The following is a 15,283-nucleotide window of genomic DNA, read 5'->3' as shown; positions in this document are numbered from 1 at the left end:
ATGCTGTCTTTTCCAGGTGCCTTGCCAAAGGCAAGGGAGTCCAGGGCCACGTGGTGAAGTTCTTCTAGGGTTGGTTCACTGTCAAGTTCACTGTCAATATTATTTAATATAATAATATTTATGTAATATTTATATTATCTATAATAATATAGATAAAATATAAATTTTAAAGTATAAAATATAAAAATATAAATAACAATATATGTAAAATATAAATATATAAAAATATAAATAAACTTTATAAATATAAAGTTTGAGCGTCTTTTTCCTGGTTATTGTTACTTATAAATAAATATTTTTTTCTAGATATCCTTTTTTCAAAGTCTGGTAAACTTACAGCCCAAGTCAATGGGGCTTACTCCCAGGAACGTGTGGATAGGATTGGGTTGTTTGGTGGGTCCTAATAAGAGTGGTGGGTCCCGGTGCTAAAAAGTTTGGGAACCACTGCTAAAGTATCCACAGATTTTAATTTCTGGAAAAATGTCTTTTAAAGCCCCGGTTGCTGTGTTTTGTGTTTGCATTCAAATCTTTTAAGCACAAAATGGAGGGGTTTTGTGTCACCAGGCCCAATGCCACTCCTCTTTTCTGTTCCCTGCAATCCGATGTGGCTTTGATCCGGATTCCCTTCCCATTGCAGGTGACGCTTGCACTCCCTTGCCTTGCATGCAAGAGGAAGGGTTAAAACCATGGAGCTGGTGCAGCCCTGCAAATGGGAGGGGCAGGATGCAGTCAGGGGGTGCCTTCCTGTGCATGAACCCGCCACTGCCCACACATTAGCCAGAGAGGGTGGCTGGCTCCCTCCCAGGCCTGAGGTTGCAACGTGCCTTTGCAAAGCCCTTTTGGAATCTTCCTGCCTGGGGGGCTGCACTGGTGAGAGCTCCCTGCAGGAGGTGCATCTGCAGTGTGTGGGGCGGGCTGGGCTGGGCTGGGCAGGGGAAGGGTGTTGGGTGCGCCCCATGGAGACACCTAAGAATGGGGATCTGCCCACGAAAGGCACTTCCCGCTCCCTTGCCCAGGCTCTCTCCCCAGATCAGTTTGCAACAGGAGGACTTTTTCTTTCCCTTTGTCTTTCTCTTTCCTTCTTTTCCTTGATCCCCCTCTCCCTCCTGGCACTTCTGCTCCAGCCTTGGCTTAAACCGGATTGCAGTTTGAAAAGGATTTCATGAGCAGTCCATCTTGCTTGAGATTGCACAAATTCATCTTGCATGTGTAGCTCACAAAAGCCCAAATCCTGTGCATGCCTACTCAGAACTAAGTCCCTTTGTGTTCAGTGGGGGCTTTCTCCCAGGTAAGTGTGCATAGGATTGTGGACGCAGGCTGTATAGATCCAACAATGGTATGTGTCAGTGGTTCCCAATTTGGGGTATGTGTGCCCCCCAGGGGAACTTGCTAGGATCTTTAGGGGTACTAGAAAAAGAACTGAATAATGGTGCGGAAGGGCAGGTCTGTATAAGAAGGATGTGGGGATGGCACATTGTGGGGATGGCGAGGAAGGCAGCTAGTTGACTGCAAAAGCCCCAGCAACTGCTAGTTTCTGGTTATCAGTTCATCTATTATTAGATATGGATCAATATTTGAAAACATCTAAATTTGAAATAACTTGAAAGCATCTATTCATTACAAACATTTTGCTAATACGAGGGGTACAATTTATGGAAATGGGGGTATGCAAGTGAAAAAACTTTGGGAACCACTGATACGTGTGTTGCATACCTCTTTCTTTACTCCTTCTTTCCTTTAACTTGAACTCCATTTTTTTTGTTTAGCATTTATGATTTAATTCAGATTGTACGCCTCTTGGGGCAGGGACCTGTCTATTTGCTTATTATGTAATTCTGTAAAGCACCATGTGCGCTGAGGGCACTATATTAGTAATTAAAAATTAGACATATTTAGCATAAGCAGTGTACTAAGTGCTGTGCAGAAAGGGCCTCGAGTATACAGTAGATGGGCAGTGGTGAAATTTATTTTTCATATTTTTATACCGCCCTTCATCCAAGGAGCCCAGGGTGGTATACATGGTTCCTTCCCTCCCTTGGTCCTCACAACAACCTGAGGTAGGTGAGGTTCAGAGATGGTGATTGGCCCAAAGTCACCCAGGAAGCTTCATGGCTGAGCAGAGATTTGAACCTAGGGGCCCAATCCTATCCAATTTTCCAACACCGGTGCAGCCGCAGTGCAGCCCCAAGGTATGGGAACAAATGTTCCCGTACCTTAAGAAGGCCTCTGTGACTGCTGCCCCACCACAAGATGCAGTGCATGCCCCATTCGCACAGCTGCACTGTCACTGCAAAATTGGATAGGATTCGGCCCTGGATCTTCCAGATCTAAGTCCTACTCCTGAACCTTTTGATAAATACTGTAGTTGTGAGTGATGTAGGGAGATGGGCAGGCAGAAGGGTGGCGTTTTTATTATAGTTGCAATGTGTAGCAGTCAAGTTATCAAGCTGGTGCCTATAACCTGATCATTGTAGTAATATAATATAGCAGCCTTGAAATTTAAAAAAAAAGTTATTTTAAAAAGAAATTGAGATTTCCAGATAATTATTTTGCTGTTCCCTATTTATCTCTATCAATTTGTATCTAGTACAAGAAATGGAGGGAAACAAGGCTATATTTTCACAGGAACTAAAATTACAACAAAGAGGGAAACATGTTAATTTACATTTACTTCATATTTTTATTTCAACCTACTGGATGGCTGATACTCCATCATGTGGATGGAGAGATGGGACTCCTTTCATGAACAATAGATATTTTAACTATATGTATTTATGTTTTTAATATCCAAACCATCAACCCTAACTTTGTTTGAAGCTCTTCTCCCTCCTCCTGAAAAGAAGAGTTCAGAAGGTGGGCTGCATCCCAAACTGCCAGGGGCCAAAAGAGACTGCATTTCCTACACACCAACATACTGTTAATTATATGGTGTTTTTTTGTTGATTTGAGTCGCTCTTGGTGAAGAGCGAAATATAAAACAAACAAAAATCTGTTCTTTAGAATGTTGCTTTAAAAAATGCTAAAATTAACTGAATCTAAAGGTGCAATGGTCTAATAATATAGTTTGTAAAACACCATGCTAACTGATGGTGCTAAATTAATATCTTTACTTAAAGGACATTGATGCCAAATAAAGCATAATAATAACATGGCTTTGATACCACATGTAATAGAACTCTCCTTCTTTCTGCCACACTTCCAACAAGTATCTGAGTCAAGACTTTTTATATATCCTGTTAAATATATATTTTATTGTGATACTGAGAATTGTTCCTAAACCTGTAAACATAGAGGGTGTGGACAGTTATGACCATTTGCCAACTCTATGGCATTTAACTTTGGCATTTAATATTACGTTGTGTTAAAATTCATCAACATTGAACCATATCCCTATACTGTATTTGGACCCAAAGGGATAGTACCCATTGTCATTTCTTTGCCATACGTTCTGATATATGAAGGGTGTGAGGAGTGAAATACCGAGATTAATTTTCCTTTTCCATTTATTCCATGCTTCTAGTTCCACATTGTTATGTAGCAGTCAGGATGAACTGGTTTCTTGTGTGTGTCCCCTTTTCATAGCATTGTGACAGAATGGGATTCTGCTATTGTCTTAACTTAGCTGGAGCAGGTGAAATATTTTCAGTTTATAAAGATATATAGATCACCCCCACATTGCTTGTGCTTTTGAGGTTCTTATATTTTTGTGTCACTCTTCCTCAAAGGAGCTTAGGAACTAGTCCTATCCAACTTTCCATGGCCACTGCAGCCTCAGTGCAGCACTGAGGTAAGGGAACAAACATTCCCTTACTTTGAGGAGGCCTCCATGACTGCCCTCTCACTGCACAATGTAGCATATGCCTTGTTGGCAAGGCTGCATCGGTGCTGGAAACTTGGATAGGATAGGGCCCTTAGGCTGCAATCCTATACACGCTGACCTATGAGTAAGTCCCATTGAGACTTACTTCAGAGTATGCAAGCCTATGATTGGACTGTCAGAGCAGTGTACATAGTTTTCCCTCTCCCTTAATCCTCACGACAACCCTGCAAGATAGGCTAGCCCAGGGATCTCCAAACTTTTCAGCCAGAGGACTGCATCAAATATCTGGCAAGGTGTCAAGGCCTGGGAAAAAATTTTTTAAATATAAAATTTAAATAAGGACCTTAGAGATGGAGTTAAAATGAATGAATGTGGCCCAAATCCTAACCAACTTTCCAACGCTAGCGTAGTGGTGCCAATGGGACATGTATTACATTCTACAGTTGGGTGGCACTCACGGAGGCCTCCTCGAAGTAAGGGAATGTTTGTTCCCTTACCTCAGAGCTGTATTGCTCTTATGTCGGTGTTGGAAAGTAGGTTAGGACTGCACCCTAAATGAATGAATGGGTTCAAATTTCCAGGATTTCTCCAAGCACCAACACACACCACAGAAATAAAGCACACACTTAAATGGGCTCTCATTCCACCACTGCCCAAGCAGCTTACTTAAATGTACAGGAGTAAATATCTCAGAACCAGCGCATCATAGGAAACACCTGGAGCATGCTCTGAGCTCTGGGGAGGTATCCCTGACTCTCTGAAGGTTTTCTAAGGCTGCACACGGCCTTCCCGGCTCCCAGAACACCCTCTGGATGTGACTGCAGAACATCTCCGGTCATGTTCAGTCGAAAGGGCCAGAGGCTTAATGGAACCAGAGGCTGGCCACGGGCCAGATTTAGGCTCACAGCGGGCCTCATCTGGCCTCCAGGCTGGGGTTTGGAGACCCCCTGAGAGAGATTGTGGCTAACAGTGGCGTAGCTAACATTCCTGCTGCCCGGTGCAGAGCTCAAGGTGTTGCCCCAGAAGTGATGTCACATCTGGAAGTGACATCACTTCTGGGTTTTGATTTCACACCCACTTTTTTAAAAAGTGAAAAATAAAAATCTGCCACATCCCCCAAGCTGCCTCCCCCCAGCACCAGGTCCCTCCTACTCACTTCCATTCCCTCTGAGGTCTTACACCGGGCTGTTCCTACAGCCCTGTCAGGCTCATGGGGGGGGGGGAGAAGCAGTCACCACCACTGGCACGCACCCCACCAGCCAGGCACCTTGGGCCACAGGGGGCAATGGGCTACATTGAGGAGAGCCCTGCATGTGTGAGGGGAGGTGGGGCATGCCCCCTCCGCTGCCATTTTGTTTGGTGGCACAGCACGGGACCAACTGGGGGGGAGGAGGCTGTGGAGAAGCCACGGTTCACATTAATTGTGGGGGAAGGAGAACTCAGGGCAGGCAGGGGGGAGGAAGTTGCACCTGACTGACTGAGGCTCCAATCCTACCTGCGCTTACCTTGAAGTACTACTTCTGAGTAGACCTGCCTGGGCTGGGCTCTCAGGCTCCTGTCCCTGCCCCTGCCCCACTTTCCTGGGAGTAAGCCCCATTGACTATAATGGAACTTACTTCTGAGTAGACATGCCTGAGCTGGGCTGGGCTCTCAGGCTCCTGTCCCAGCCCCACCTTCCTGGGAGTAAGTCCCATTGGCTATAATGGGACCTACTTCTGTGTAGACCAGCATAGGCTTGGGCTCTGAGTTGCAATCTTCTCCACACCTTCCTGGGAGTAAGCCCCATTGGTTACACTGGGACTTACCTCTGACCAGACGTGCCAAGGATTGGCTCTGAGTGGGTGAGTGAAAGGAAGGCTTTCCTGCTGTGGCTGGGGAGAGGACCTGGGTCTTGGGGCAGGCAGGAGGAAGTTGTGCCTGTCTGACTAAGGCTCCAATCTTGTCCATGCTTTCCTGGGAGTAAGTCCCCTTGGACACAATGGGACTTACTTCTAAGTAGACATGCATAGGATTGTGCTCTGAGGCTGTGCAGGAGGAGGTGGTGGTGGTGGTGGAGGAGGAGGAGGCGGCGGCGACAACAAAGATGGCCATCCTCTCTCCCTCCTGCTACTGGCTCTGGTGGGATGGGGCAAAAAAAGCCTTCAGAGAGGAGAAGGAGGCTCCATTGCAGCAGCCTCCTCCTCCTGCACCTCCTCTCCCCGCATTGAAGCACCCCACGAAAGCCTTCCAAAACCCCGCCGAGGTCTCAGGCACAGCGGAGCAGAGCTGCAAACTTTCTCCGCTCAGTGCCTGCTGCCACCGCCTCGACCCCTGTCCAGGCTCCGCCAGCAACAGACACGCGGCATGTCTCCTCACCTCCTTGCCCAAATGCAGAGCGAGGGCACAGGCGGGGCTGCAGCAGCCCAAGGCAACTCACATGCGGGCAGAGTTGCCCTGATGTTGCCCCCCAGCCCCTGATGTTGCCCCTCTCAGCAGCTGTAGCCCAGTGCATTTGCTACCCCCTGCACTTATATAGTGACACTACTGGTGGCTAATCCAAACTCATCCAACAAGCATTGTGGCTGAATGGCTATTTGAACCTGAGTCGTCCTAGTCCAGAATGGTAGCTGAACTCTCACTGCAGTAACAGGAAGTAGGGCTCAGAAAGACCCCATCTTTGAAAACCTGGTGAACCACTTCCAGAAAGTGTAGATGACTCTGATTTAGATGGGCTCAGGCTCTGTTTATCGGTATAGAGCTGATTCTTGTGGGATGTGTTACTATAAACAGGCATAGCCGACCCCTTTATATGTATTTGGTCTGGCACGTCCCATTTTAGAAATTAAACTCTGACTTACCCCCTAATGGTACGTTCCGCTGGAGGGCACTCAGACTTTCATCCTAATTTTGCTCCTGTGCCACACCACTTCTCAGTCTCTGGTCATTTGGGTTATGGAGGGAGAGCAAGAGTTTACCAAGCAAAAGCATTTAAGCTGTTATTTTGTATTATGTTGTTTACTTTCCTCCCCACTTTACCTCTCGGTTTTAACAGGAGCTCATGTCTGTTCTATTTGTTTTTTGGTCTTTTTTTCAGATAGTGGTGTAGACCCAGAAATTGCTGAGACTTTTTCCCAGGAAGGCTTGAAATGAAACAGAGAACCCAAACCAGAACAGCTAAAGCAGGGCAGGTGGCCACAAGGTTATTCTACAGGAGACGCATTTGAGATAAGCCGCTTGCCGTGTGCTGGCTAGACATCTACTTAAATCACTGCAAGCCATTCCAGGGAGAGCTGCTTCAAGGCAGGTGTCTATTTTCATACTAAACAAGACCCTCCTGAGGACCAGAAGCCATGGGAGAGAAGTCCCACACATGCCCCTACTGTGGGAAAGGCTTCCGGCGCAACTCACACCTCACACGGCACCTTGCCACCCACTCGGGGTTGCAACACCCCTTAGGTGGGAAACGCCTTGGGCAGCAAGTGCAGGAGGAAGACCGTCCATACACCTGCAATTACTGTGGGAAGACATTTGCCCGCAGTGCTCACCTGACGCGACACCAGGAGACCCATTCAGGGGAGAGGCCATACAAGTGCACCTACTGTGGGAAGGCCTTTGGGCGCAACTCCCACCTGACCCGGCACCACAGCACGCATACCGGCGAACGCCCCTACGAGTGTGGGGTCTGTGGCAAAGCCTTCACCCGCAGCGCCCACGTCACCCGCCACCAGGGCACGCACACAGGCGAGCGGCCCTTCCGCTGCACCCGCTGTGGCAAACGCTTCACCCGCAGTGCCCACCTCCAGCGCCACCAAGGCATCCACAGTGGGGATAAGCCCTTTAATTGTGGTGACTGTGGAAAAGGGTTCACCCGAAATGCCCATCTGGAGCGCCACCGTGCCACGCATTCAGGCGAGAAGCCCTTCAAATGTGCCAGCTGTGGGAAGGGATTTGGGGCAGCCTCACACCTCGTAAGACACCAGAGAACCCATAAAGTTTAGTTGACTGGGGTTGCCTCCTCCATTCACCCAAACTGGGAACTGAAATGACCAGTATCTTGGCTGGGACATCCTTCTGTCTTTTTCCCATGGTGGCTCTTTTTCACTGCTCATCTCCATTCTAACACACCAAGGTGTTTAGCTGCTGTAATTTGGAGGAGAACTGAAATGTAATAAATTCAGCAGTATTCCTACAGCCATGCAAAGAGTCCAGTATGATATGAACTTCTTCCATTCAGTTCAGCGGCAGGCCCAGTGACAATAAGCATAGATACTAGAACTCTTCTGATGCTTCTTTCAGACAGGGATGCGGGGGGGGGGGAGAATTAAATCTGCCCAGTACCATCTGTTTCCTTGTTTTTTCCCAGTGTCGCAAGTGAAAGCCAATTTTTAATTCCAGTTTGCCTGTCAAGAAAGATGCCCCACTCATCAAAAATAAGGACCGCTTAGGAAATGCAGTCAGACTCTTGTGACGGCTTTTGGAAACTCCAGCATTGCCAGATATGAGCAGTGTTGAAAACATGATGCCCTTCGGCGGAGAGAAATCTGGCAATTCACTTGGAATTAATTTAGAGTAACTCTTTCCTTGGCCTGGCCTTCCCTCAACTCTCAGTTGCAACCCCTGTGGCCAAATGAGTACTGGTTATATCACACTTAGATGTGCCCTCGGTGCCCAAGATAATAATACAGGCACACAGGAAGGTTCTGCTGGTTTCTGAGCACAGCAGGATTCTGTAACAGGAAAAGACTTCCTTACTTGAGGCCGACCTGGCCATCTCCCCCAGTGTGCAAATTGCTTTACAATCATTCTACCCACCTTTTATCTTCACAGTAAACCTGTGGAATATTTTAGGTGGGGGGGACTAAGGAGGGGGATAATGACTTCTGATCAGCCTCTATGTGAGGCCAAAGAGGGGTTTCAGCCCAGCCCTGGAGCCCCACCTGCTTTTCTGCAGTACATACTGTTTTGTGTGTCCCCCCAAACAAATCCTAGCTTGCTTTCTTTGACTAAAAAAAAAAAGGCTGGTACAGTTATATTGGTATTACAGCGTAGCTCTAACTGTGGTCTAGAGATAGGTAACAAAATTTGCTATCAAATTAGTTGGTTTTTGTTTTTGTTTTTTTTAATGTTTCTTAACATGTAATCTCTTAAGTACTTTTAAATGGGGAGAGGGGTGGGGTGGGAATTTATAAATGACACCGTCATCTGTCTGTACACAAATAGTTAGCTAGCTCCATGGCATGTTTTTCCTCAGCTGAAGACATGGTAGGGACAGTGAAGGAGAAAAGCTTTTGTCTAAAAACAGATGAAGCTGTAACTTGGATATTCTGCTGCTGTGAAATGTATTGAAAAAGTAGCATGTGCAGGCAGCGTTCTAGCCGGAGTCCCCAAAATGCTCCCCACCTAAATTTCCCCACTCAGATCTATATCCTAAGGAAATACCATTTTGGCTTTGCTTCCTTCTAGGAACTCAGTTTGTTCCAGTGACTCCTTTGGCTCTGACTATTTGAATCTACTTCCAGATGTGTGCCGATGTGAGGTTATTGGACACTTGGATCTGCAGAAACACTGGCCATGCAGAAGGACATGGTCGTGCTCTTATACAAAGGGCCCACCCTTGGCACTTGCCGAAGTGCTGACTGCATTCAGTGGCATCTGGCCTTCACAACAACAGCGGGCATGCTTGGCTGCAATGGGTGTGTGTATTCGTTTTAAGCAGGCTCCTTGGAATCAAGGAAATGCAGCTAAGCAGAAAAATGTTAACGGTGGATGCAAAATTATGTAAGGGCTTTGAGTTACAGATACACATACAGAATCTAAACAGAAAGAGACCAGTAACCAGAGCCTGGAACCAATTACAACCTGAAAATTTTCCATTGATTGTATTAAGAGGAGATATTTCATAATAATTGTACCTGTTTGTGAAATAACACAGTTAATTTTTTAAAGCATAAATACTTTATTAAAAAAGGGAGCCTTCTCTTAGAGACAGCCACTCAGTTTTTTCCTCTGGGCTTTTTTGTAACTAGATAAAATGGGGGAACCCGGGTTGCGTACATTACCATCTTGCCCAATATCCCATGTTGGTCTGGCCCAACAAAAACCAGAAGGAGTCAATGACAAAACTGCAAGGAACATTTGGTCAAATTGCTGCTGCTTCATACCTGTGCATAATCTCATTTTCTTTCTATGCGTGTGCATAGACCTGATCTTGTGTGCCGGCAAAGAGAGTGGCAATGAGAGTTTGCTTCTGCTTTCTATAAATTTAAAACCCCACCAAGGCTGACTTTTTTATCTCTTGCAGAAACAGGGAGAACTCCATCAGTGCAGTATTCCGTATAGGGAAGACTTGTGATGGTTGCCGTTTTTAGCATTTGCAGGGCCCAAAAGCTGTTTGATATTTGGATATTCTCCTGAATGGCTTTTGCTGCCTTTTGGCTGCCTGAGGGGCTTCACTCTCCAGAGTCAACTTTTGCCTTTGTGAGTGAGGAACTCCTTAGTAAAGTTGGTGCCACTTTAATACACTTGAGACTCAGAAGTATAACAGTTTTCCCTTGCTCTTTGGTAGACACTCACAGTTGGGTTCTGCTCCTTCTTAAGGATGTGGTGGGTAAATTTGATCTAATCTTTCCTACCTGGAGGGAGGAGCCCAAGCCCTCATCTGACTATTGGAATAAGAGGAAAAATTTCAAATCTGCTCCCTCGAACATCACAACCATTAGATGGTTTTTCTGTTAGTGACTGCTTTCATCAACTTTCAGAGGAATAGCCATGTTAGCCTATTGCAGCAAAAACCACCCAGCAGTTTTCAGCCTTTTTCATCTCAAGGCACACTGACAAGGCTCTAAAACTGTTGCTCTGAATACCTACTAGGGAGATAAAGCAAAGTATAAATGTGTAAATAAATAGTCAAGCGCACCATCTGTTTCTGGACAATTGATAAGGCACGCTACATTGCCAGCAGGGGGCTCACATCCCCAATGGCCCTACTAATAAATGACCACCCCAAATTCCCGTGGCACACCTGTGGACCATTTGCAGCACGCCAATGTGCTGCAGCACAGTGGTTGAAAATTGCTGGGCTAACCTGTTTATTTTAGCATTAGCTTTCCTAGACCATAGCTCATTTTTTTTTCAGGTGCCAGATTTCAGGCTGAGGGAAAGGAGAGACTTTTTCATGGATCAGAGACCTTTGTCTATAGCCTACAAATCTAGGCCATCTCTTCCATTGTAGATATGTGGTGATACCTTTAAAATACAGTAACAACCAAATCCTAACCAATTTTCCAGCACTGGCATAGCTGTGTCAATGGGACGTGTGCTGCATCCTACAGTTGGGTGGCACTCATGGAGGCCTCCTCAAAGGAAGGGAACATTTGTTCTCTTACCTCAGAGCTGTGTTGCCCTTATGTTGGTGCTGGAAAGTGGGTTAGGATTGGGCCCTAAATTAAGTATTGTTATAGCCCCCCCTTCTGATAGTGGCCGGAGGACTGCTCTAGAAAAATTGCACCCCCCCCCCAAGCAGCAGCAGTAGTTTTCTTCAGCAGTAACTTCAACAGTAAAATATTTCATGTCACAAAATTAAAGAAAAATGGTGCTATTCTGAAGGCAGGAAGTAGCCTTCAGAATAACATTTCAAAACCATTTTGAAATGGGTTTTGAAACAGAGAAGCTAATGGCTTACTGAAGAGAGGAGCAGCCGGATTAGGGTCTGATTCTGATCCAGAGAACGGGCTGAGACATTAGTCTTGGGTAGCAGGGAACTGGAGCTTCTGGCAAGGGAGCACCCCCCTTTTTGCAGATCTCAGCTGTATCATCTCAGAAGAGTGGAGAGATACTGAGTTTTTTTTCCGGCTTTATGTATATGTTGTGGGTATTTCTGATCCCATGCTTAATTAGTCATTTCCAGGCAAAGATACCTTTCCATTAGATATGTATTTTGCATGGATATACAGTGTGACTGTTTTATACATGTACAGTAGCACAGTTGCTTGATTATGTCTGGAGAAACTATATGTGGTCTCATTCCCTACTTTAGGGGTGCAGTCCAGAGAAGTTAGCCATGCCAAAGGCCTGTTGAGTTCAGGGAGATGTGGATGTGCTTAACATTCACTTCAGACAACCATAAAGTCGTTTTAAGCAAACTATGACTTTGCTGAGAAGAGCGGCATGACATAAACTGTAAGCTAGGCATGATGAGGTCTTTGTCATTCAAGTTTATATGGAGGTGGTGCTAACTTTTCAGAGAATTGGTATTGTAGAACTATAATTGGTGGAAGTATACATACTCTTTGCTATTCAGTTATTGACTCTGGTCAAACCAGTTTTGCAGGTGTCTAGTGCTTTAAGCAGTACCTAAGGAGAAAAAACTGAAATTAGCTCCCAGCATTGCTATTGTAAGCGTTTACAGCTGTCATAGTCATCTCTTGGGCAATGCCAATGACATTACTAATTACAACTTCTTGTCTCCAAACCTGGAGTGGTTTTAAACATTTTTTTCCCCCTTAATGTTTGTTTAGTGTGGTAAAACATATTCTCTAGGGACAAACGTAGTGAAACACAACCTCTTCCCACACATCCATCTTCCAGCATTTTCAAGAACATGTTTGCCTTCTTTATGTTTTGGTACAAATAACCAGAATCGTGTGAGAGACATGTGGAGATAGAGGCAAACTTGGATGTTTCTGTGTAAACTTAACGAAGTGTTGATGTGGTAACGAGGAAGGGTTGATGTGTACAGAAATAATCACTATGAGGTGACTTTTCCCCCTATAATTCTGTGGTTTCTTGAACACTCACCCTGGTGTGGACTCTGAGGAGACTAAATATAAAATTTGATAGCACAAAAGACACATACACCAGAAAGCTTTACCATTAGAGAGCAAAGGGGATGTGCTGAGTGGATTTGGGTAACATTTTTATTCTGTTGTAGTTTTGAAAAATGAAAGCTGCAGGGCTAATTCATCTCCTATACTCTATTCATCTCGCAGAAATCTCTTGGTTAGCTGTATCTAGCTTCTATATTTCTGGCAATCTGGGGAACAGTTTCATGTGGAAGGAGAATCTTAGCCTCATTAAGTTTCTTGTTTCTTTACTCACTTTATAAAGAAACCCATTGATTTCAATCTCTTTTGCTAAGGAAATCCTTCTCCAGCTGGTGCCATAAGTCAGTTTCAGTTCAGATCTGGAAATAAAAATTCTATAGCTTCTTTGTCTCACTTCACTCTCTGTGCCCCGGCACAACGTACAAACTGGTGAATAGCATTTGGGAATTTACGTATTGGCATATGCTTCCCTATGCCAGATGTCTAGGCTGCTTAAAAAAGTCAAGATTTGTATACTCTGCCAAAAGAGAGCCACTGTAGTCCTGAGGCAGTTGTGGCCACCATCAAGAGAATAAAGGAGTTGGGGAGGGCACCATGTCCTGATTGTTCTAACTCATTTACAGTGTAACCATACGGATGTTTACTCAGAAGTACGTCCCAGTGTTGTTCAGTGGTGCTTATTGCTAGGTAAGTATGCATAGGATCATGGCTTTCATTGCTGGTTTCTCAGGTGATGTGACCTCTTCCTATAGCAAATTAAGGCTTTCTTGCCTTCATTCTGGAAAACATTAGACCTTTGCAATGGAAGAACAGTAGTCACTGATGTAGCTGCCTGGCCTAGATAAAAAACCACTCCTATGCATGTCTATTCAGAAGTAAGCCCCATTGATCTCAATGGGACTTGTTGCCAAGTAAGTGTGTTCAGCAATGTAGCCACAGCTAAATTTTCCTCACCATAGTGAGTTAAAAACCCTGGCTGAATTGCAGTTGATTTTCTAAACATTTGTCTGGATTGATATATAGTTCACATTTTAGTTCACTTTTGTAAACTTAACATTCAGTTTTTCCAGAGCATGGCCGCCCCATCCATGAGGACAAATGAAAGAAGGAAATGGAGTAGAACAAGAAGCAGGGAAGAAAGAAGAGTGGTGGGCTAGAGCACCCTGCACACTTCTTCTTGCACTCTGTTCACCTCTTCATTTTGTAACCTGGAATGGGGGAGTTGGTTTGCAGGTTGGTTTGCTGATATCCTGGCACACCTCATTGGGGGCCAGGATACCTTGGGCTGGCCTTGTGTCTGAGAACAGTTAAGTCTCCTGGACAAATTCTTAGCAGTCCAGGAGAAGTTCAGGGTCAGTTTCAGGTAGGCATTCACTTTACACAAGTTCTGCTTGACATTCATGGACTCACCTATTTGACTTTGGAGGGATCACATTGATTTTGCTTTGCCTATGTATTTTAAGTAGGGGTAGGTTGGGGTTTATTTTGAATGGTTTGGACGGTTTGTGTTTTCTATTGCTTTATTATTGCCAATGGGTATGCCTTAACAGAAGAGACATAGATGTTGCAGCTGTGTCATAGCTACATTTTAGCCTGGGCTCCTTCGCTCCTGTGAAATACCCGTCACCACCTTTTACTTTTCCTGGTATTGCCCTTGGTACAGTATCTTACTCTGTTTTCCTATCGTACTAACAGTGTTGATCTCTTCTCTGTGTGAAATAAACACTTTTTTGGTGGTTCCAAAATGTCTCTTTTTGTGGTATCTTTGGTTCTACGTAGCCAGAGCCTGGTCTCTGTTGTAATCACTTGGGCGCAGTTAGATTATATTTGCTGGGCAGGCCTGTGCATGTCTTACTAACACATGTCCCATTGTGTTCAGTGGGATTTACACCTAGGAAAGTGAGTATGTGATTGCAGCTCTGTTAGTTTAAATGGAGGTAAAATGCAGTGATTTGTCTCACACAGGTGGGATGAGTGACATCAGTATTCTAGAACCTACCCTAGATTCCTGTACATTTCTGAGCGTGAATCATAGAAGTTGGTTTTGGATCCATCAAAGACAGGGCTTAAATCCCCAAAGACCACTTTCCTTTATATTCAACCAGGAGTACTGGCTGTAGAGATGGTTGTACACAGTGAGAAAAATCCTAGAAAATACTTATCAGCTGTAGTCCTTAGAGATCGTCGATATTCTCAGCTACAAACAATCCCATGCATGTTTACTCGGAAGAAAGTTCCATTGAGGCCATGAGACTTACTCCTAAATCAGTGTGATTAGGATCGCAGCCTTAAGCTCACTTGCCAGGGAATGAAAATAAAGCTCATTTTACTGACTGACCTTAGCTAGTATGGCCTAGTGATGCACAAGGCAGGCCCAAGTCCAAACAGTGTTACAGTATTCATTTATTAAGATCACCATCATTATCAATTCCCATCTTGCACCTTTCCACGTCTTTCAGAGGTCTTATTAAATTTCACTCATGTTTGGATCTGATTACAGAACCCACTGAGTTTTGACCACCAGGAGTGAAGATGGGCAAGGTCTTGCTGAAGCAGGTTCTTGGGGGATGTAAGGAAATATAAGTGGGTGCTAACTGAAAACCAGTATATGCCTTATGACCCAATCCTATGCTGGCTTCATGCCAATGTACCAAGTGTTGGA

The 15,283-nt window shown here is 45.0% G+C and overlaps 1 protein-coding gene across 1 annotated transcript; it reads left to right on the top strand.

Annotated features, from left to right (window-relative positions):
* The first annotated feature begins 773 nt into the window (after positions 1-773).
* LOC136650970 (zinc finger protein 436-like) lies at positions 774-14,366 on the top strand. Its single transcript, XM_066626957.1, has 2 exons — positions 774-870; positions 6,894-14,366. The coding sequence occupies exon 2, from the start codon at positions 7,150-7,152 to the stop codon at positions 7,795-7,797; it is 648 nt and encodes a 215-aa protein (XP_066483054.1). The 5' UTR covers positions 774-870; positions 6,894-7,149; the 3' UTR covers positions 7,798-14,366.
* Positions 14,367-15,283: the final 917 nt, after the last annotated feature.

Source organism: Tiliqua scincoides, chromosome 5, assembly GCF_035046505.1.
Source record: "Tiliqua scincoides isolate rTilSci1 chromosome 5, rTilSci1.hap2, whole genome shotgun sequence".
NCBI lineage: Eukaryota > Metazoa > Chordata > Lepidosauria > Squamata > Scincidae > Tiliqua > Tiliqua scincoides.
This window is presented reverse-complemented; position numbering and strand designations above follow the sequence as displayed.